The 23433-nt window shown below is 40.4% G+C and overlaps 1 protein-coding gene across 1 annotated transcript; it reads left to right on the top strand.

Moving 5' to 3' along the window:
- The first annotated feature begins 18550 nt into the window (after positions 1-18550).
- Positions 18551-21936, top strand: LOC129742770 (uncharacterized). The gene is made up of 4 exons (XM_055734711.1): positions 18551-19282; positions 19336-21251; positions 21316-21413; positions 21839-21936. The coding sequence occupies exons 1-4, from the start codon at positions 18551-18553 to the stop codon at positions 21934-21936; spliced, it is 2844 nt and encodes a 947-aa protein (XP_055590686.1).
- The last annotated feature ends 1497 nt before the right edge of the window (positions 21937-23433 follow it).

The following is a 23433-nucleotide window of genomic DNA, read 5'->3' as shown; positions in this document are numbered from 1 at the left end:
GTTGGTTCCAGCTCCTCTGCAGGGCAGTCATGAACCCATCGCTGACCGCATGCCAAGTGTTGGAATCCGCACACATCCTCTGGACAACGTGATCTGCTGTCGAGTCGGGCCCACAGGCGGCAAATAAGGAAAACTGAGGCGTTTAGGACATTCCGGAAGTATGGTTCCATAGTAGATTTCAATCGATATCAAGCTCTGAAACGTCAATTCAAACAGGGTTATTGGAGACATTTTGTTGAAGGTTTGACAACAGGTACAGCAATCAACACGCTTTGGTGAACTGCAATGAACTAACAAAATCACGTTCCACTTCCAAATAATGCAGTTCAGCATTCGGAGAGGTGGACCCACTACTTTGTTAAAAAATTTGGCCAAGACTCAGTTCAACTTAGTATGAGATTGTACGATTCAGTTGATGATGTAAGATATTCAGAGTTTTCAATTGTTGAATTCTCGATAGCATTGTTCTTGGCAGATATTGCCTAGAAACGCGTGCTGAAATTATTCAACAGGCTTTAAGAACAAATCCTCGTTCCAATGGAATGGAAACAAGTTAAAATGATCGCGATTAAAAAAGCTGGTAAATTCGCTTCGGATCATAACTCCTATCAACCAATTTCAATGCTCTCTTGTTTAAGGAAGCTTATGGAGAAAATGATATTGAATAGATTAAATACCTGGGCTTAAAAATCAATAAACTCCTTTCGCCCACTCAATTCTGGTTTCGTAGAAGTAGAGGTATTCAAGATTGCCTAGGTTTATTGACAACAGAGGCAGAGATAGCATTCGAAAGCAAAAAAGAAATGGCTTCGAAAAGTGTATGCACTAACTGTGGAACATCAAATTTAAGCCGAACTAGTTAAATGGCTGTTCCACATTGTTCATGCCTTAACCCTTTCCTCTACAATATCTACATCAGAAACATTGACGATTGTGTTAAAGGATCTTGTATACTTTTCCAACTAAGGACAAAACGGTTTTTTAAATAAATTTTTTTAAGTAATCATTTACTTTAGCAAAGGACATTAAATTCAAGATTTTTTTTGCTTATTCTGTTAATCATCGTGAAAGGTTAACGCATGTTGCAAGGTTTCCAACTTCCTATCGAAACCCCATTCTTAAGACGAGGTAGTGTTTTTGTATGTCAAGTTTAGAGTTTCAATACATATGGTTAATTGAATTGTAAATCTAAATTTACAATTAAAAACCGGATTTAATTCGTGAACGTCATGTAAGGGCCGTGAAATTAAATGTCTCCTTCCGCATCGCTGCTGAAATTCCGAAAGACGACCCTGCCTGATCAGCACAAATGTTGCACCGTCTTTTCATTGACATCTGGGATACTGCAACATTCCCGGTCGACTGGATGCAGGATATCCTCGTAAAGGTCCCGAAGCAAGGAGACCTGACTGAGTGCGGTAGCTGGCGAGGAATAACTTTGATCTTAACAGCCCTCAAAGTACTCTGCAAAGTGATTCTGAACAAGATCCAGGAGAAAATTGACGTTACACTCCGACGGTTTCAAGTTGGATTCCGATCCGGATGATCATGTGTGGACCACATCACTACGCTACCAATCATATTGGAACAAATCAACGAATTCCAGGACTCTCTTCTGCTGGTGTTCGTTGATTTGGAAACAGCATTTGACCGACTGAACCATGAAACCATCTGGGCTTCTCTTAGAAGACGAGGAGTCCCTGAGAAACTAGTCCATCTCATCGACGAACAGTACGAGGCATTTTCGTGCATGGTCTTGCACGACGGTGTTTTGTCCGATCCAATCCCGGTAACTGCTGGAGTGAGACAAGGAAGTTACTTATCACCGCAACTCATTCTCATCGTAATGGATAAGATCTTGACTGTTTCGATCGACTGTAGACCGAACCGAGGATTGCCGTGGAATCCTTCAACAATGGAGCAACTGAACGACCTTGACCTGGCAGACGATATTGTTTTGCTTATTCAAAGACAACAAGACATGCAGAGCAAACTCGACTACCTTACCGAAAGCTCCAAGACAGCAGGTCTCGAAATCAATGTTGGACCAAGTCGATGGAAATCAACACAGTTAATCCTTCCAATTTTGTGGTAGCTGGACAACAAGTTGAGAAAGTGGAGTGTTTCTAGTATCTTGGTCAGATAACGCCTGATGGTGGTACCAAGAAGGACATCGAAACCTGGATCAGAAGGGCCCGATTTGCGTTTGCGAGTCTCCGGAAGATCTGGCGGTCATTATTGTACTCGAGTCCTTTGATTATCTCTCCGACACCTAACTAATTGGCCAAATCGTCAGAGAAAACTATTCAAGCTGTAGCTCTATAATTTAGTTGGCTTCGTTGACGCATCGTATGAGGCCCGCAGGTGTTCTTGTGATATTTTATGTCAGGCTGCCACGAGATGTCGCTTAAGGACCTCCACACCTTCATGTTTCTTAGAGCAGACTTCGGCCTTCAACATACTCCAAACAGAGAAGTCCAATGGGGGCAGGTCTGGCGACCTCGCCGGCCACTCGGAGCTCGAAATGAACCCTGGAAAATGTTGCGCAATCCAAAGTTGGGTTTTCTTCGCTTTGTGAGCTGGCGCCGAGTCCAATTAGAAAACTCAATCCCTGGAACCAAAATGTCGACGTGCCCACGGTTCGACGACGCTCTGTAGAACTAGTTCCCGATATGTATTCTGGTTAATCTTCACTCCTTCAGGGACAAAAACCAGCGGAGTCCGGCCATCACGAATGATTCCGGCTCAAACCATCACCGATGCTGGATTCTGTTGCCGGGTGGCCGTCAGCCAGTCGGCATGGCTTCGTGATCTGTCTGGTAACCAAACTCTGTGTTTCCGCGGTCCTCTTCAGCAGCGCCTTCGCTCTTTTTACCCGTTCTCGTTTCTGCTTAACCGTAAGGTCTTGAACCTTTTGGATCTTGTAGGGCTTGGTCTGAAGTTTATCTTTCAGGATCCGATGGAGACTTCGATCTGATATGTTGAGATCCTCTGCCAATTTAGTGGCACTACGACGAAGATTTCTTTTAAGGCGCTTCTTGACGATCTTCGTCATGGCAGGTGTCACCACAGTAGGTTGGCGTCCCCCACCATACCGTTTTTTTGCTCTTCCGGTCTCCAAGTATCTTTTAACTGTACGGTTTACAAGACTTCTGCACACATTTATATGGGACAGCTCACGAACTATGTCCTTCTGCCGTTTGCCATCTAAAAACAAGACAACCACAGCGCAACGTTTCTGTTCGGGATCCATTTTTCCGGATAACACCTGGTAACAAATGTAACACTTACATCCAATAATAGCTAAGACTTAATGTAAGCAAAGCGACGAGGGGTCGTTCAATACTGTTTCGTGTGCAACGAAATAATTACTGTTGAAGTAATGTAGCAGTTCAATTGCCGGACCCTGTTATACTGCTAATACTGCCCAAGAGGGGTTCTCATTATATCCCTACAATGCCAGATATTCAGCATTCGGCAATAAAAAAAGACTTTTTTCAGTGTCTGAACACGAAACAATGATGTAACTCACATATTGAAGCTGTGTTTAAACAAGTGTCCTTCTTAAGGTGGCTATTGAGCCCTTATCTCCCCTACAACTCGTATCGTAACCTCTAGCGATCATGTACGATATTCAACAAATAAGAAAACCCTTAGGCCCAAGAAATGAGATGATCGGATAAGCAAAATCCTAACTACCAGCTCATGTGTATGGGCCAGAGCACGTATTACCCGATTATTCCTTCACATACATTGTCCACTGTTTCTTGAACATTAGTATTCTACCCTTGGCACAACCCTGATAACACTCCTTCAACAGTCCATTTCTTGGAACAAATTCAAAAACACCCAACACAAAGTGTGTAGGTACCTACTCCAGTAAAGAAGTACAACTTCCGACACTCCACTGTGCCACCCATCGATCCCACAGTGTGACGTTCCCAGTGACATATGTTTGAACATGCTACCAAATGCAGTCTGCCGAGCGAGACTGAAGCAAAACTCTCTGTCTCGTTTCGTTAGTTCAGATTCCTCAAAGCGTAACCTCAAACTTTGCGTCGTCATCTTCATCACCTCTAAGAGAAGCATCTACGTATGTAGGTACTAAACATAAAGAGTGTAGATTCCAACCTAGTTGTTTTGAGTGTTGTGTGTAATTGTTCGCTTTCTGACTTGCATGCTTACAAATATTCTCAATTCTAGCATAACATCTAGTTGTTGTTTGCAATGCTAGTGAGCAGATATCCACTGTCATGTTTGTTGTGTTGTTCAGAATTAACTCGGTGCCAATGCTCAACCAACTGTTGTCAATCGACCTGATTTATGTTTCGCTTGTCCTTGGAACGGAAAGTTTGTTTTACCATTGAATCTTTTAAAATGTATTAAATAATTGAAACAGGGCATATTGGGATGGAAAAAGCAATTTTCTTTGAAATCTTCACAATATGAATTTCTTTGGATTAATTCACTCGTCAATAAAAATGCAAATGCGTCGAGGCTATCATCGAAATCAGAGCCAGGAAGAAAACCGAGCGCACGTTCTTCCATCACACCCGGTCTCATCAGACGCCAATCTAGAGGACACTAAATCCCAAAAGAAAATCCTTTTCCATCGTTTCCTGATATTCTTTTTTTGTTGACGATAGCTTGAATGGTGGTTCCCAAAAATGGCAAGCAAAATTCTTCATACTCTAAATTGAAACTGTCGCTTTAGTGATGGAACACAAAAGTCTAATGTCTGGCATATAATGTTGAAATCTTAGAAACACTGAACTGAAGGATTTGTTTGTAATTTTGAAAAAAAAGAGAATACCAGAGTGCTCGGCTAAGGGGACATAACATCATCCTTTTCCAATCAGCATGATTTGCAGTGAATGTTGTTGCATGTGGCAGAAGATTGTTGAGTGAACCATGAAGTGAAAACACAAACGTTTGCCATTTTGAAAAGGTAACTGCTCCTGCTTATCGTTGAACACAGTTTTTTATGAGTAAATTTCGTTCTAAGCGATCCAATAAAAATTCAAAATAATAATGAAATTCCTTTTAAAAAAAACTTTAGACATATTTTTTCTGAAATCCTCAAGTAATAACACATTGGTTTCCCATGACAAAAATCCATGGATAATGGCCGCCAGGTGAAATCTTCGTGAGATGACACCTTTCATGATCCGAATCCTTTTTTTTTTTTCACTTTCCTGTGTATACCGCGCATTGCCCGCTTCCGGCAAACGAGGAACTGCAAAGATGAATCACACCTCAATACTCGAACGGCTGCTACCTTCTACCTTCAGTCAGTTTTTTTTACAAACTTGTTTGCAGCAGCTGAGTCTGACGGCGTTGCTCGTCGCCGCGGGAAGAAAGAAGGTGTTTTGTGGACAGGTTAGTTATGAACTCACGTACTTTCGTATTGTAACGAACTCCTCTCCTTCGTCAGCTAGCTAGCCAGCGATGAGTAGCAAGTAGCAGGTATTGCCAACAAGGATGTGCAAACGGAAAGGTACATTTTCTCGCAGGATTTAACACAAGGAAAACCACTACAATTTGAAATCAAAGAAAAAAAAGGGAGGAAAGGTAATCCGGATAGGAAAGGCAATAGGGTATTGTATCCGAAATATTGGCAGTTTCTCAAAACTGAACATCAAAACATCACTACGAAAAAGTTTGTAACTGGCATAATTTACTTTTCAAATGTATCCAATTGAAACAAGCCGCGTCTGCTTCCGCTGTCAACAGGAACTTACTCAATGTAGGACTAAGTGGGGTAATCATAAATACTGAAAAGCTGCTAACAAGTGCTCTCCTCATAAGGTAGGACAACTTTTTTGGTCGCAACCTATGTTTGTCCTTGAGACGTCCGTTCATAATTACCCCGTTTGTTCATAATTACCCAGGGAGGTGGCAATCTAGTTCTTCATTCGAGCAAGAATCTTTTTCTTTTTTTCTATCTATCGGGAGAGACGTTTATGGTGTTTTCCTCTCAAAGCAGTACGAAGTCTCAAAAGTCAAAATTTCAACCAATGAGGAATCAGAATGATTGATGTGTTAGTGTGCTATCAACCATACTTCTCTAGCATTTGACATTTAGTTCAGGTCCTTGACAGTAAAATGTCAGGTTTGTTATGGGCCCACAAAATCGTGGGCCCGTAATTTTGATGGTTGTCAAATTCAATGACAAAGGATAGGGATACCATCTCCCTGTATTTACCCCACTGTCTTGGGGGTAATTATGAACACGGGTTACGAATTTGATAAACGATTTTTGGAAAGTAACACTACATTTAAAACGTTACATCTACCCAACGAAAGTAACGTTTCATTTACTCATATTTAGTAAAAAAAAACATGATTATTTTTAACTTAAAAAACTGTGTTCATCATTACCCCAATCGATGTTCATATTTATTCCGAGACTTGACCTATTTTAATTTTATCAGAAAATCTCAGTTCAAAACAAAGTAATGGAGATGATAAACAGTCTCCTCTTGTCATAGTGTGGTGCAAGGACTAGCCATTAATTGGCAACACTTCTCGATAATAAACAAATTTATTTTCGTCGAATTTTTTTGTTCGAACTTTATCGTTGAATTCGATTTTGTTAGATCAAATTTTTGTAGCATAATGGCGATTTTTGTGAACACTACCGGTGACGAATAAAATTTTTTCGGAATAACCACTACCAGATACTGTTTTTAATCATTACACACTAAGAATGCAATTAAACTGCTTGGGATAGTGACTTTTCGAATAACAGGAGAACTGGTAAAATTACACGAAGTTCGAATAGTAATCCATCCGAATCTTGTGATGTTTCAATACATACTCCTGAAATGTGTACCAAAATCTCCACGAGTTCACAGGATCTTTAACGAATCTATTAAATTTAGGACCGTTCTCTCCTGAATCACGTGAGACACATGCTCAGTGAATTTTCTTGTCTCTTTCTATCGTGATGGGCCGCCTGGAAGAGGTCGCCTGATACCATTAGCATCCGGATCTTGGCTGCTGATTTTCTTGAGGGCTCCGGTTGCACTGATTGTTGTCGGCCTTTTATCGATACTCGAGAACTTTTTCGGCAATTGTTTACACATCCTGGACATTTTATAAGGTGAGTATAAAGTTCTTTTGATCGGTTTCAGGATTCTAACACATGTTTTGTTTTAGCGAAATCGTTTCGTAGGCTCCCGGAAATGGATGAGAAACCGTCTTCCAAGTACGGTTTCAGTGGAATAGGAACGTGTTATAATTAGCATGGATAAAATTCATTGATATAATGCCGAAAAGTAAAAATAAATACTATTACAAAAGTGTTTCAATAACCAGAAAAAAATTCTATTTTCATCCGAAAAACGAATTCCAACATAAAAAAGCGCCTTTGAGTATGCAAATAAGTAAACGCCTTAAAGTAGACAAATGTTTTAGTATAATGAAGGCTTATAATATTTATGTGTGGAATTTTATACTTTTTATGTGACGCATATAAAAGTTATATTCATGAATTCTATATGTGAGGCCACGTATTTTCCAAATGGGAATCAAATTGCAAAAATCTATAAGGCTTACACATATTCCTAATATGTAGATTTTTTGCAGTGTACAATTCCCTCCCCATCGATGCTGGTGAAAAATTCCTTCGTCCAAGGTTCGAGAGCCTCCGTTACCTGCTTGGTCTGTTCAACTCAGTCTGTTGGCATGGACCGGAAGCACACGGAAGTTGGAACAATCGATTTGCGGCACCGAAATCGTTAATTGTTTAGGACCAAAGATTTAAATTCCTGTAGCAAATATAAAATTAGTAAGTGTTATTCCCATCCTTTTACAATCAGTGTTACGATTATTGGCCACCAAGTCAAAATGTATTTTACTTGAAAAAGCTAAAGATATATTCTTATCTTCTGGTAAACATTAGTGTTTGTTTTAAAACAGTGAATTGAGATCCATTTTAAAAGTAGAAATAATTTCAAATACGGTGAAGGAAACTATCCATACTTCCCTATAAATTTCAGGAGAAAACTGTTTGGAACTCACAGGGGTGCTTCAAATTCCCTGCAAGTCAACGGGAACTCCGTTTCGATAATACAGGACAATTTGACAGTTGTTTTCCTGAGCTGTTTTTCTGTCCTGAAATCGTCCTGTAATTTCAGCTGTTGAAAATACAGGACGAAATTGTCCCGACCACAGGAGAAATGATTAAGTGTGTACATTCTGCGCTGGAAGCTTGTGCCTCCTGGATAATGATTAGGAATGGCGTCATCTATTTCTACATGTTATTCGTGCAACAAAAGAACATCTGAAAAAAGAACGCATCGCTTGTTTCGGCGTCTGCGGTAGATTTGTGCATCACAACTGTTCTGGCTTCACACCAGCTGGTTTACTTTTTTTGTTTCGATTATAGTCGTTTTACAATCTTTATGGCATTCGCGACTTTATCAACGTTGCAGATGGCGGATCGTTATTGAAAAACTTATCCGGTACAACTTAGTTCGATGTTTACTCTTGGGATCGAACTCGCGGACATCGGCTCAGGAGACAAAAGACTTGCCAACTGAGCTATATCACATAGACTGAGCCGATTTGGGGTCATTTTTGAATTTCTCAAACCCTGGGATCTTAAAAGCTTCGTTTTGGTCCCAAACTCATCCATGATTTTTTGCTGAATTTTTAAGTAACGTTCACATGAGTAAATTTGAACTTTTAGGTTTGCATTGGAAAATTGAATACTTAGTAATGAAAAATCAACATCATTTTTGTTTCTTCTGTGGAACCGAGCCTGCTAATGGTTTTTGTGTCAATTTAAAAAATTTCCAAGGGAAATTTTCCGCTGAAAAACTTTGTCGAATATCATAACTTCGTGTCTTTTAAGACAAAAAAGTTATGAGCTGTTTAACAGGTGCATGTCTTTTTGGATTGATAAACCATGAATTCAATTGACACCACTGCTTGTGTCCCACGAAGTATGGCACGAAAAGTGGTATTGTAATACTTCGCTAGGCACCCAGGAGTGATGTCAATTGAATTTCTTGTTTATCAATGCCTAAAGACATACACCTGTTAAAGAGCTAATAACTTTTTTGTCTAAAAAGATTCGAAGTTATGATATTCGACAAAGTTGTTCAGCGGAAAATTTCGTGTAAGAAATTTATAAATTGGCACAAAAACCATTAGCAGGCTCGGTTCCACAGAAGAAACAAAAATGATGTTGATTTTTCAGTACTAAATATTCAATTTTTCCATACAAACCTAAAAGTTCAAATTTACTCATGTGAACGTTACTTAAAAATTCAGCAAAAAATTGTGGATGAGTTTTGGACCAAAACGAAGCTTTTAAGGGTTTGAGAAATTCAAAAATAACCCCAAATTGACTCAGTCTAATACCACAAGCCTAGCTGGTTTACTGGCTCTTAATGAAAATACCGCAATTCAATTCCTCTGCACGAACTGTTGTAAATTCTTCAGTCATGGTCCCAGCTCCCTTAAACAGTCCCTTATCGTGGAAATCACCAACAAATGAAATGAATCGTCACTTTGCGCAACTCGAACCAGCTATCATCAGCAAATTCCATAGCACGGCCACTGAAGCTCTGAAATTAACGCACTGCACATTCGCTGAAGCTGTTCTAGGTATTTGCAATCCGTCTGCAACAGTACATACTCCGCTCACTCCCACCAACTTAGATGCCCCCGCTTTGAACGTAACCCAGGTCAGTTTTCTGCGTTCTGGTTGACAGCGCTTATTATCGGTGCCCCACTTAAAAACGAATCGCCCTTCTACTCCAGGGGTGAATGTCATTCCTACTAACACCCATTCCGTCCCAAAAGCTAAACCATCGAAATCAAAGCCACATGCCCGGATCGAGCAAACAGTTATCGCAAGAGCAAAAACACCCCAAGACGCAGAAATAACGATTACCGACCTAAGAAAAAGACGCTACCCCGTAGAACTTCAAACCAAAGACACGAAAGTGCTCCCAAGTGGTGCCGTTGCCGTTGTGCCTCAGAACTTCAGAACTGAGTCAGAAGCATCGGCTCAAATGTTTCGCGAAGCTATCACAACAAAATTAACTAATTACGCACCAGTTATTCAAGCCCTATTGAAACCACGGCTTAAACTATCTGGTATTTCAAACAACCACCAAGCTTCTGTTTAGGCAAACTAATATCCCCAACCCTTCAGCGTTCAACATTGTTAAATATGCCCATAATGTTAAGTTTAGCACGAACCAAATGTTTGCCGTGCTGGAGACAGATGCCCTTAACTTTGAAACGCTTCTCAAATACAAGAATGTCAACATCGGATGGGAACGGTGTAGGGTAGGCATGTCAAACTCGTTTAAGTGTGCGGGCCGCATTAAAAATTTTCTATGCCGTAGAGGGCCGCAGCCAAAATCAGTTAGAAAACATAACATATAAGTTTCGCGGATATTAGATACAATAAAATGGAATAAACAGTTCCGTTCATAATTGTAGAAATTGGAAGCACGCGCACTGTCACTTCGACTTTGAACTTCCATAACTTTTTAATCTTGCCTTATTTTTTTATCAAATTTTTTGCGTTAGTTGGATTAACTATCACACTATTATATCACAAAATTTGAGCTTTCTGGAGTTTGTGTGGCCTGAGAAACCGTAATTCTACGAAAATTGGACTTTTTGGACTTCTCTCATTCAAACTGCAATATCTCTGAAACTACGCCACATTTTTATTGAAATTTTGCACAGTGATTGTTTAAATATAAAGCTAGCATGTCTGAAGTTTTCGAAAAGTTCTATCGATGAGATCAAAAGTTACGCGAGGTGCAGTATATCAGGCATGAACCTAGAAATGCGATTTCTATAGAATTTTGGACGATTCATGAGAACAATACCGTTTCCTCCACCAATCAGACAAAAAATGTCAGGCAAAAGCAATGAAGAAAAGAAAAAATGGAATAAATGATCCATTTGTGTTTGAAGTCAGAGTCTCGCGATATTGTTTTGATTTTTTAGTTGAAATAGATTTACTGGTTGCTAAACAGAGAATTTGATTTTCCTATGGAAACATTTGTCCAAAATTCTATAGAAATCGCATTTCTAGATCCTTGCCTGAAATGTTGCACCTCGCGTAACTTTTAATCTCATCGATAGAACTTCTAACATGCTAGCTTTATATTTTAATAATCACTGTGCAAAATTTCAATAAAAAATGTAGCGTAGTTTCAGAGACAGTGCAGTGTGAATGAAATAAGTCCAAATAGTCCGATTTTCGTAGAATTACTGTTTCTCAGGCTACACAAACTCCCGAAAGCTCAAATTTTGTGATATAATAGTGTGATAGTTGATCTATCTAACGCAAAAAAAATGATCAAAAAATATCATCAGAGTAAAAAGTAATGGAAGTTCAAAGTCGAAGTGACAGTGCGCGTGCTTCCCATTCCTATACAATTAGAGCAAGTTCACTGGTGTTGGGAAAAAGTGGTAGAAATTTTGACATTTTGGAAATTTTACCATGCAAAAATGTTTTCAAGATCTTGGGGCGTTGTATTTTTTTACAACACTGTTTCTATTTCAACCGTATGGGTACTGTAGTTATCAGTAAACTTGGACACTTTCATTATTGATTATAAATTTTTATCAGATAATCTCGAACGATGAGGAGTTTTTGTAGCTTTTATTATGGAAAAAACTGCTCCTAAGATAGCTACTTGCAAATATAGCAAGAATTTTGGCAACAAATTTCCGTAACTCAACGTAGCGTTCAGGCAAATAGCTGTAAAATTTTGGTACAGCCACTTCAATGTATTCCCGAATACGAAAATATTGTAACAGAACAATTCCTGTAATAGTTATAAAACGATTAGAAATAGTGTAAAAAAACGTTTACAAAATGATATCTGGAACCATAAAAAACATTGCACTTATCTTGAATTCCAAAACGACGGTCTGTTGAATATGGCGTTAAGTTATGTTACTGTTTAAAACTGTTAAAACTCTTATATGGAAGAACTGTTCTGCAAACAGTTGAGATAACTTACGAAAACCGCTCATAGAAAGCGTATTTCGGTCATCAAACTGTTTTAGTAACAGTTATTCTTAAAGTTCTCTTGTAACTGAACATTTACAGTATAAGTTGTATAACGATCCAATATGACGTTCTTCCAACGTTTTGCGTATCGTATACTGAATCGTAGGGGAATGGAACACGCACGCACACAAAAGAAAATTTTCTTATTCGTAAAAAAAAAAACATTTTCAGATTTCGTAAAATTTATAGGTATTTATTAAACATTTGATTCACATTTATGATAGAATAACGCACTTACAACAATCATGATTTCCACTTTACCTTGCAACCAACACCGGATCTGTGGTCCAACGGAAAAGGGATCCTCCTGGAACGGCGAGTGCTAATTTAGGACCACTCCATATCCTTCCGACTGGAGGATTAAATTTGTTTTCATCAGCTCCTCCACCAGGTCTGATTTCCGACACACGGGCGGAACGTTGACGCAGCTGCTGGATCCAGAATCCTGACCTCTTTCAGCGTGACGCATTGCTCTTCCAGCGGAAATTTTGCTGAAAAAAAATACTACTTTTTAAATGTTTGTTATTGTTAATGTTTATAAATCAATTTACCTGTTGCGAACATCGCTGGAAAAAGTTTCTTTTTGTCCTCGAAATCCGATTTGTGGCTGCTGATTTCCGTCCGGAAATCCACAATCGGAGGAAACTTATTGGTGCTGATACCAGTACGGGGGTTTGACTTCGGAACGCGAAAAACGAAGACTTGTTTTTTTTTCGTTTTTTTGTGTTGTAGGCAGTGATGTCAACTTGACTGTTTTTCAAAATTGTTCCAATATAAAATAAAAATGTGAAAATAAAAAAGCGTTATTGGAGATTAATTAAAATTCACAAATAGATTAAAACTGATATGTATTTGTTCGGTAAAAGGGTTAAAATATGTACAATATTAGTGAATTTAGCATAATAAATGAATTAAAAAAAATATTTTTTTATTGGATGCGACGTTAAACTCAACTCAAGGTTCAACAACATGAGTAAAATTTAGAAAAGAATATCAAAATATTTTGTTGGTATTTCAAAAACTTAAAACTAGATTTTAAATCTAACATTTCACCATCATCAACTATAATTTTTTGTCCATAAAAAATAATGATATATTAAACATCTATAGATTTTTCCTATGATGAACTTGTTATAATAATTATAACTTTTTGATATATGATTATAGGTAATAGATTGTAGCATTTTTTTTCCCTTAAAAATGATGATATATCAAAAATCTAGATTTTTAAATAACAACAGATTAAATAACAACTACTTGAACGGAGGAACCATTGTTTTTTTTTCGATCATAGTCGTTTTACCATCTTTATGGCATTCGCGACTTTATCAACGTTGCAGTTGGCGGATCGTTATTGAAAAACTTATTCGGTACAACTTAGTTCGATGACTCTTGGGCTCGAACTCGCGGACATCGGCTCAGCAGACAACAAAATTGCCAACTGAGCTATATCACAGGCCCTTGGAACCATTGTAATAATATTAAAAATGTATTGATTTTATGTTTTTTTTTTTGGAATAAATAAAATAAATAAAATACATAAATCAATAAATAAATACATTTTCACAAATCAGTGCTAAGTTTTTTTTTCAAACCATCTGGCATCTCTGGCCCACGTTTCGATCAATTTTGACAGATGACATGAGCGTTATGCGTTAAGGTTCGAGAACAGTTTTACGATTATTTATTAAATTGAAGTAAATCGTTTAAACCTTCATTCACCTTTTCAGATACCATCACTTATTCACATGAACGTTCATATTTCGTTGTTATCGTTGTCGAAGTAAAGTTTAAAATAATAGCTACGTTCACCAAAACAATCACGATATCTAGAGCCGTAGATGTATCGTATTGATTATTCAAGATATAGTTTTTTGGTATGCGGGTTTCGCTTTTAATAAAGAATCGCACTGCAGCTCTACCGTCAACTGGGGCAACATGCAACAATTTTCAACTTCAATGGCTTCTAAAAAACTTATGTTCACAGTTAATCGTACCCTTTATGCATCAAAAGTTTTAAGAATGCTGGGGCATCAAATTGGCGTAGTTAAAAAAATTATTGGTTTCTTCAGTTATTTTTAATTTTCTAAAAACATGCGATTTTCACCCTCCTTAGAAAATGGGGTAACTTGCAACAAACTTTGTTTTTAATGAAAAATCTTATGAACACGTACGAAAATTCATAGTTTTTAATATATTTGCGATGCCTTAAAGACCATTACGCATGACAACACCAATTGCAGTAGTTTTTGGGTCTGTAAAAACAAATTTTCACATTTTTTCTGAAAATATGGATGCTGCATACATTTAGGGGCTAAATAATACTACGAAAAATTCTACAAGCTGAAATCATAAAAATAAATGTTTGGATGAATGAAATTTAAATGTTTACCAACGCGTGATGCAAAACATTCATATTCCAACACATGGAAACGAGATTTACAAGGTATTTCTTTGATTTGCATTTTGTTGCATTTAACCCCAGACACCTAACTGAATTTTAAAAATATTCATTTAAAAAAATTGGGTGATTGTTCGAAATATATTTTTACACCAACAATGTTGGTATAACATGAGGAAACCTGTAAAAAGTTTGTAGGCAATTTTATCTAGCCGATCCGTCATACTGGGTAAAGTTTTTTTCGACTTCAAAACATGTTAAAATTTGTACATTTATTGCTCGATTTTTCAAATTTTACATAAAAATAAAAAACTTAAGACAACTAGCTTAAGATGCGAGAAATTATGTCATCATTATTTTGTTATCATTAAAATATAACTTTATTACAATACATTAAATTAAAAATTGATTCAATGTAGTGTTATATAAATGTTGCATCGAACCCCGCTGTTGCATGATGCCCCGTTTGACGGTATCAGCTGCAAATTATCAGCAGCATTTTTAGGAGCAAACGAAAATGATACAAACAACGAAAATTCTTTCTCGTATAAATTAAAGTCACGAAAACGGCTTTTGAATGCATCTAGTACCGATTCTAGGTGAAGTACATATTTACCAAATGACACGCAGAAAAAATTATTTTAGAAACAATAAGATTTCGAACGAAAATAATAAAATTTTTGGTTGGGAAAAAGCACAAATATATTTCTGGTAGCACTGACTAAAATTATCGATTTAATTTAAACTTATCGTTTGATTGAAAACGAAACACCCCCTTTTTGAAAATGATCCACCATTCTCGTCAAAATAACAAAAAAAAATTTGATTATAAACTAAAACAAAATGTGAGGTTCAAAACAGCGAAAAAAATCAGGTAAAAAATAATGCATGGAGTTTATGATTCGAAATAATTTTCTTTTTCTTTCAATAAGACAGAGCAATAATTTTAGGTTTTCGGATCTTTTCATTATATTTAGAATCCATTTTATTATTTAGTCAATTAATTTTTCAAACTAATTATTATTTTGGTTACTTTGATTTTCTCGGGAATCGAGTCATCCTCTTCAAGAAACAGCAGCAGCGGCACCTCCTCCATAACCGCGCACTGGTCAACAGCCCAACCGGTGTTGTTGCTGCTCGGTGGTCAAATTCGGCCATGTTCTAAAATAAAATAAAAATGTAAGAAGCATAAGATTTTTCAAATGTAAAAAAAACATTACCTTCAAAACTATTCCTGCCGGTTCCTTAGGAGGCTCCAACTCTCGAAAAAATATCCTCCGCGATTCCACCGCTGCTGCTGACCTCCTCCCTCAATTTTCGCAGTTTTCGCCATGGTGTGTTCGTATCAGATGAATCATAATTTTCTCAATCTTTTTTCTTTTTTTGTTTGTATTTATTTTGTTTTTTAACTACACGTTTATTTAAAAACAACTAGGTTTGCGTTTGAACACAAACCAAATTTAGATTTTAAGTAATAAAAAATGAGTGTGCAAAAATCACAAAATTTTGTTATTATTTCCAATCGATTTTTTCATGAAAATAACGGAAAAATATGCATTGAGAAAACAAAATAAAATAACAAAACGTTTTGTTGAACCGACTCCCCGTCTTTTTTCTGCGTGGATGCAGCCTCATTTGATCTTTTCAGTTCTTGACAGGTAGAGAAGTGCACAAGGTTTTCTTTGGAAATTTGGTTGATCCATAACCGTAACTTCGCTTGAAAGTTTTTTACATCATCACAAGCAGTTGATATTTTTTTCTTTTCCTTGAAGCTTTAAGTTTAAATCTTGCAGGTGGCCAGTGAGATCAACGTCAAATGCCAAATCCTGAACCCAGTCGTCTGCTTGAAAATGTTCAACAGGTTCCAATTTTATTTCCAAAAAATAATATTATTTCCTCTCGTAGCAAAAAAAAAATCTGTTTAATTTTTTGTGGAAGAAAAGCCAGCGTACTTCTGTGTAGTAGGGATTTTTGTGGAAATTTAAGATGGGGCTACGCGGGCCGCATTGATAAAGCCGCGGGCCGCATGCGGCCCGCAAACCCCCACTTTGACATGCCTGGTGTAGGGTCACCGAATCCGTAAATTTTCGTCGTTGTTTTCAATGCTCTGAATACGTTCACCCCGCATCCGCTAGCAGAAAAACTGAAATGCTGTCCCAAGTGCAGTGAAGCCAACGACGTAACCGAATGCCAGTCAACGTTTGAAATGTGCATAAATTGCGCACTTTTCAACAGTCAGGATCACGAAAATCGAAATGTGATGCCTATCAACCACTCCGCATGAAGTGCTGCCTGCCCTACGTACCAGAGACAAATGAAATGGACGAAGCAGAAAACGGACTACTCAACGTAGCAACTAGCAGTACCAGTCGGTCGAGTCTCGTGGTCTCCCAGGTAATGTGAGAACGAGTATATGTTTTGTTGAAGCCTCAGATTCCGCACCTTACCTAAATGGCCCTCAATTGCAGCTACGAGGTTTGAGTTTTAACACATCCACCCGAGTCAGCACTTACTCTCCAACAACTGACGACCACGATACTCCAGCCCCGGACACTTAATCCTCGCCGAAATTTGCACCATCCGCTAATGGCCGAATCCAATCGGGTTCCATCAGTTTTTATTACCATTATGTACGAGCTCACCGAACGAAGATAGAAGAGTTCCTGTTGGCAATCGGTGACGATGAATATGACGTCATCGTTCTGACCGAAACGTAGCTTTGTGACTACATCAGCTCTCAAAAACTTTTCGGCCATGAATATTCTGTTTTTCACAACGATAGAGACGCAATATCCATCGGGAAGAAACTTGATGGAGGAGTTTTGATAGCTGTCTCCAATAGGCTGATCTCACAACTTGTAGTAACTTACACCACCGGTCTCTAACAGCTGTGGGTGAAAATTGAAGGCAAGCAACAGAACATCTGCGTAGGTGTCGTTTACTTAAGCCCTGATATTTCTAACTCAGAATTGCCTTTTATGAGATTTCACTTAGATACTGATCGGTACTACACCGGTCATGAATAATGTTCTTGTTGTTTAAATATGTGTCTTAATCTATGTTCACTTGACACTTTAATCCATTTGCCCGTAAACACCATTATTTGTGATCGTACCTTAGCATAAGATCAACTCTCTCTCGCAACATAGCGAACATCGCGGAGAGAGTTCGCACAATAGTTTGTAAGCCATTTTAGAAGTTAGAATAGATTAGAACGTTAAACGAATCGCACGGATTTTTACTTCTACTATTAATAAATCAACAATCTAAGTCCAATCAAGCGACTTCCATGTAAAAGTTCCGAAAATCAAAGTGCAGTGGCAATACAATCGATCGCGAGTACCTACAGTTTGGTGCTTTCTCGCAAACAGACCCGAATAGCCCAAACAAAATTTTCCCCCGAACGGGTGATCAGCTGTTGGTGCGAAGTGAAGACGACTTACCTGGAGTTTCTGCTGCTGGTGGATGCCGTCGCCTTAGAGACGGGAAGAAAACCCCCGAATTCCGAACCTCCCCATCGGCCGAGCCCGAACATTTGGTCCTTCGCAGCCGGATTCGAGGACATCATCTCATCAGGACCGGCAGAGGAACTGGAAATTCGCCATTTCACCTGTGGTTTGTAACAAAAATCCACATCAAGGTTGGAAGTCAGTTGTACGGAGAATTTCAAGTGCAATAAGGGTGGTGCACTTTACAGTGTCGTTCAAAAATACACCGACACTTGAAAAATTGAAAGTTTTTTGGAAAAATTGGAATTCACTTCCAGTGGTCTCTGAGACACTGTGAAGCATTGCTGATACGCATTGGGGCAAGTGGCCAGACAACAGTATTGTACAAAAGTATAGCGACACTGGTGGATTTTTGGAAAATTTCAAATTCGCTTTACCTGTTAATTTTGAGGCGATTGTAGCATTGCTGGGTGGCGTTTATACAAGTTGCTGACTACAGTACCGTCCAAAAAGATAGCAACTCGAATAAAATAAGAATATTTTGGAGATTTTTATTTACAAATCGCATCCGAAAAGTCAATCGTTGGTGGTATTTACGATCGTTTTTGGTGTCAACAAGTGTGATTTGAGTGGTGTTGAGTGATGGCTAGCAAGGCGGAGAAAAAGTTAGCAGCGGACCTTCTGACGAGACGACGAGCGTGTGCCGAACGAGATGTGGTGGAGAAGTTTGTAGCGGATTTCACCTATGAACGAGATTGTTGCCAGGTTGCGGTACGTTTGGAGGCGCTCAACAAGTGCAACGAGTTGTTCCTGAACGTGCAGAACGACATCGAAATGGGCGATAGCGAAGAACGGTTTGAAACTCACCTGGAATTCCGTGCTGATTTTGAGGATCGATTCTGCAGGGCGAAGGGTTTTTTGCTGTCTAAACTGGAGAGTAGGGAGCATCCGTTGAGTTCGACGATCATCCACGCATCGGCTTCTCATAGCATGTCTTCCAGCTTTCATCATCGGCTGCCGAAAATCGATCTTCCGAAATTTAGTGGAGATGAATCGCGCTGGATCTCGTTTCGTGACAACTTTCTCTCGATGATTCACTGCAACGAGGATATACCGATCGTCAACAAGCTGCAGTACCTGTTACAGTCCCTCGAAGGAGAAGCCAAGAAACCATTCGAGTCGGTGGATATCCAAGCCGATAATTATTCATCGACATGGGACGCTTTGAAAAAGCGGTATGACAACAAGCGTTTCCTTAGGAAAGAGCTTTTCCGTGGCCTGTACAACCTTCCACCTCTTCAGCATGAGTCCGCACAAGACCTCAACACACTGGTTGATGATTTCCAGCGACACGTCAAGGCGTGGGGAAGTTGGGTGAACCGATCGAGCATTGGGACACTCCGCTCATCTTCATGCTAACAAACTAGTTGGATTCGGCGACGATTCGTGCATGGGAGCAAGACACTCGACAGAAGGACGAGGTGAAAAAGGACGAGCTCATTGAGTTTCTAATCCATCAGGTCCGAATGTTGAAATCCGTGGATAGTGATCTCCAGCATCGCTCCTCATTGTTCACCGTTTCCAAGGTGGCTGGACAAATCCCGAAGAAGCAAGCTCCCATCAAATCTGTCGTTAATGCAGCTACGTCCGAAACTCAATCCAATTTATCACTATGCCACTGTTGCCTGAGACAACATCCGTTGCACCAATGTCCAGCCTTTCAGCACCTGTCAATCTCCCAGCGGCGAGAGATCGTGACAAAAAACAATCTTTGTCGAAATTGCTTTCGTGCAAACCATCAGGCAAGATCCTGTAAATCGAAGTTTCTGTGTAGGATTTGTCAAGCGAAACACCACACCATGTTGCATGATCACCAAACGGAACCTCTAGAGCAATTCGCAACTGAGGAACCACATCCCGTACAAGCGAATCCAGGCCCCAGTAGATTGCATAGCCCACCAACAGTGAATCTTTCCGTGAATTGTAATTCAACCGTTCTCTTGGAGACAGTCTCGCTGTTAGTAGTCGACCGATACGGCAGAAAGATCCAAGCACGAGCTCTACTAGATTCTGCAGCGATGTCAAACTTCATCACCAAGAAGCTGGCGAACGAACTCGCCACCCGTCAAAGCCCCGTGGACATCGCAGTTGCCGGAATTGGAGAGTCAGTCAAGCGCATCAAGCACAAGTTAGCTGCCAAGATCGTATCCAGGAACAGCGACTTCTCCACCACACTCGATTTCCTCGTCATGAAGAAGCCAACATCATATCTCCCCACATCCCCGATAGATACAACTGCCTGGAGAATACCAGAGGTTCCATTGGCGGATCCTCAGTATAACGTTCCAGCAACAATCGACATGATCATCGGTGGAGAATGTTACCATGAGTTCCACACGGGCGTACGCCACTCTCTTGGTAATAATTCTCCGTTTTTGGTGGATACCCTCTTCGGCTGGACAGTTTCTGGCAAAGTTGATTCCAGCTCCACCACCGCACCGCGAGCGTGCTTCCTCTCCACCGTTGATCAAACCCGAGAAACGATCCCTGGGGATTTCCGGCCAATGGAAACCGCCGATGGGAGCCTGAGAATGGAAGTTGAACCCTCCACCACTCAAATCCACAAAGAAGGATGCTTCGCCCACTATTCCCGGCCCAATAATCCTAAAACCACCCTTGGAGATTCCAACACGAAGACCACACAACAAAACTCCACCAGAAATGGACACCATAGAACTCCTCAAAGTATCACCCAACTCAGAAATATGCACAACAGCGATCCTGTTGAGGACGAACCACACTGCTATCTGCCACATCACCCGGTGCTCGAGGAAGCCAGCAAAACCACCAACGAAAGCGTGGTATTCAACGCATCCTGTGAGCCCAATTCAGGGTACGCGCTCAACGATACGCTGCTCGTCGGTCCCGTCGCTCAACACAGCCTGCTGTCGAATACTCCTCTAAGCGCCACCAAGGTCATCGACGAAGGAGAAGACGCTGTCTGTGGATCCTCCAGCTACGCTGTCCATTTAGCCAAGCAGTCCTCTGTTACCTGTCTTAAGTTATACGCACCTGTTCTGCCAACGGAATCGTCCCGGATACCCCATCGGTCAGAGCCACCACCGCATCGTTGGAGAACTGTTGCTGCTAAACGTGTAACGGATATCCAGATTGGTACAGACGGGCACCCGATAAGCCTCAGTACTGCTCAGTGTTGCTACGACCCTACGCGGCAACCGTCGTCGTTGGAAAACTGGCTCTGTTGCGCCACCTTGCGGCCACTAGGTCCCAATAAAAGACTTCATCCAGGTCAAGATGGAGTCGTTCCGGTTTCTCAACTGGAGTCAGCCACGCGAGATGATTGTCAGAGCGGTGAACTGGATTGCCATCTTTCGCATCACCAACAGCCAAGACGTCTACACGATAACCAAAGACGAGCAGTTCAAGCTACAAAGACCGGTAGAGCACGCCGAACGTGCTCAACGCGCTTATAGAGCGCTAAAAGGTGATTAGCGTTCCTATAACTTAACTCCAACCGTTCGATCTACCGGGTCTTTGTTGCTTACAGTTCCTTAGACGTCCCTTTGTACCTCGCCATCATCAAGATCCTTCTACAAAGACCGGCAGAGTACGCCGAATGTGACTCACTGCGCATGTCGAGCGCTAATAGGTGATTAGCGTTCCAAACTGTCACATTTTCTCGTTCGATCTACCGGTTCTTTGTCGATTGCAGATCCTTCCCTACACTATTTCTATATCGTCTCCGAGCATTCATCGCCATGCACCAAGCCACGTCAGAAGCCGAATCTTCTAAGACCGGTAGAGCACGCCGAACGTTGCTCAACGCGCTAAAGGAGCGCTAACAGGTGATTAGCGTTCCTATTACTTTAATCCAAATCGTTCGGTCTACCGGGTCTTTTTCGATTCTAGATCTCTCGTTGTCGTACATCGTCGCAGAATCTCATCGTCCACCTCCTATAACGACCAAATCCATCTACAGCGACATCAGAGTCTCCAAAGATCGGTAGAGCACGCCGAACGTTGCTCAACGCGCCAAAGGGGCGCTAATAGGTGATTAGCGTTCCTATAATCTTACCCTACGCCGTTCGTTCTACCGGGTCTCTTTTGTCGTCCACAGATTCTGAACCAGTTCCGACGCTGCGACGAAGAAGGTTCCTCGATATGCGACAAACCAGCTGTGTCCTTGAATCCAGTCGAAGAAGCATCCTCGGGAGCAGGGAGTGTTGAAACTGTAGTTTCAAGGTGGCCGGAATGATCGGTACTACACCGGTCATGAATAATGTTCTTGTTGTTTAAATATGTGTCTTAATCTATGTTCACTTGACACTTTAATCCATTTGCCCGTAAACACCATTATTTGTGATCGTACCTTAGCATAAGATCAACTCTCTCTCGCAACATAGCGAACATCGCGGAGAGAGTTCGCACAATAGTTTGTAAGCCATTTTAGAAGTTAGAATAGATTAGAACGTTAAACGAATCGCACGGATTTTTACTTCTACTATTAATAAATCAACAATCTAAGTCCAATCAAGCGACTTCCATGTAAAAGTTCCGAAAATCAAAGTGCAGTGGCAATACAATCGATCGCGAGTACCTACAGTTTGGTGCTTTCTCGCAAACAGACCCGAATAGCCCAAACAAAATTTTCCCCCGAACGGGTGATCAGCTGTTGGTGCGAAGTGAAGTCGACTTACCTGGAGTTTCTGCTGCTGGTGGATGCCGTCGCCTTAGAGACGGGAAGAAAACCCCCGAATTCCGAACCTCCCCATCGGCCGAGCCCGAACAGATACGTTGACGTCTGTAGTGAATTCCATGAATGAACACGATGCTCACGTTATGTTTGGTGATTAAGCCAAACTTAGTATGGAATGCACATCCCGATGGCCAGGGTGCTCTACGCGAAATATTTGACTTATCAATAAACAACAAAGTCTGTAGGAAAATCCCAAGAGTTTTTGGAGCTTCGTTAACGTAAAAAAGAAAGAATCTGGGCTCCCATCGAAAATGTACCTTAATAACCAAACAGCCGTTTCTGCCTTTGCTCAATGTGAGCCTTTCGCCGAGCATTTTTCGTGTGTCTTTGTTGATTCTAACATCGGACATGCGCAACTAGACAAAGTGCTTGAAACTGTCCCTTCTGGAGTCGTTAACATGACTCTGTCAGGTCTCCTTTCTTACCCTGCATCCAGTCTGTTGGGAATGTTTCAGTATCCCAGATGTCAGCAAAAGATGATTTGTTGGATTTCATGCTTTTGATTGCCGCTTCTATTTCAGCCAGCGAGGGCGCTTCCGAGTTGTCGCCATTAATGCGACTTACTGTTGGCGCATCGAGATGCGGGTTCTGTTGGCCATCGTTATTCGTGACTCGGAAGAGATGTTCGAAGTGCTCCGTACATCGTTTGAGCTGATCTGTTCGATCGGTCAATAACTGACCTGCGCGGTCTTTCAGCGGCATTCTAGCATTAGTCCTTGCACCACTAAGGCGGCGAGAAATGTCATAA

The sequence above is a fragment of the Uranotaenia lowii genome, chromosome 2, assembly GCF_029784155.1.
Source record: "Uranotaenia lowii strain MFRU-FL chromosome 2, ASM2978415v1, whole genome shotgun sequence".
Lineage (NCBI taxonomy): Eukaryota > Metazoa > Arthropoda > Insecta > Diptera > Culicidae > Uranotaenia > Uranotaenia lowii.
The sequence above is the reverse complement of the archived record's forward strand: the minus strand, read 5'-3'. Positions and strand labels throughout refer to the sequence as shown.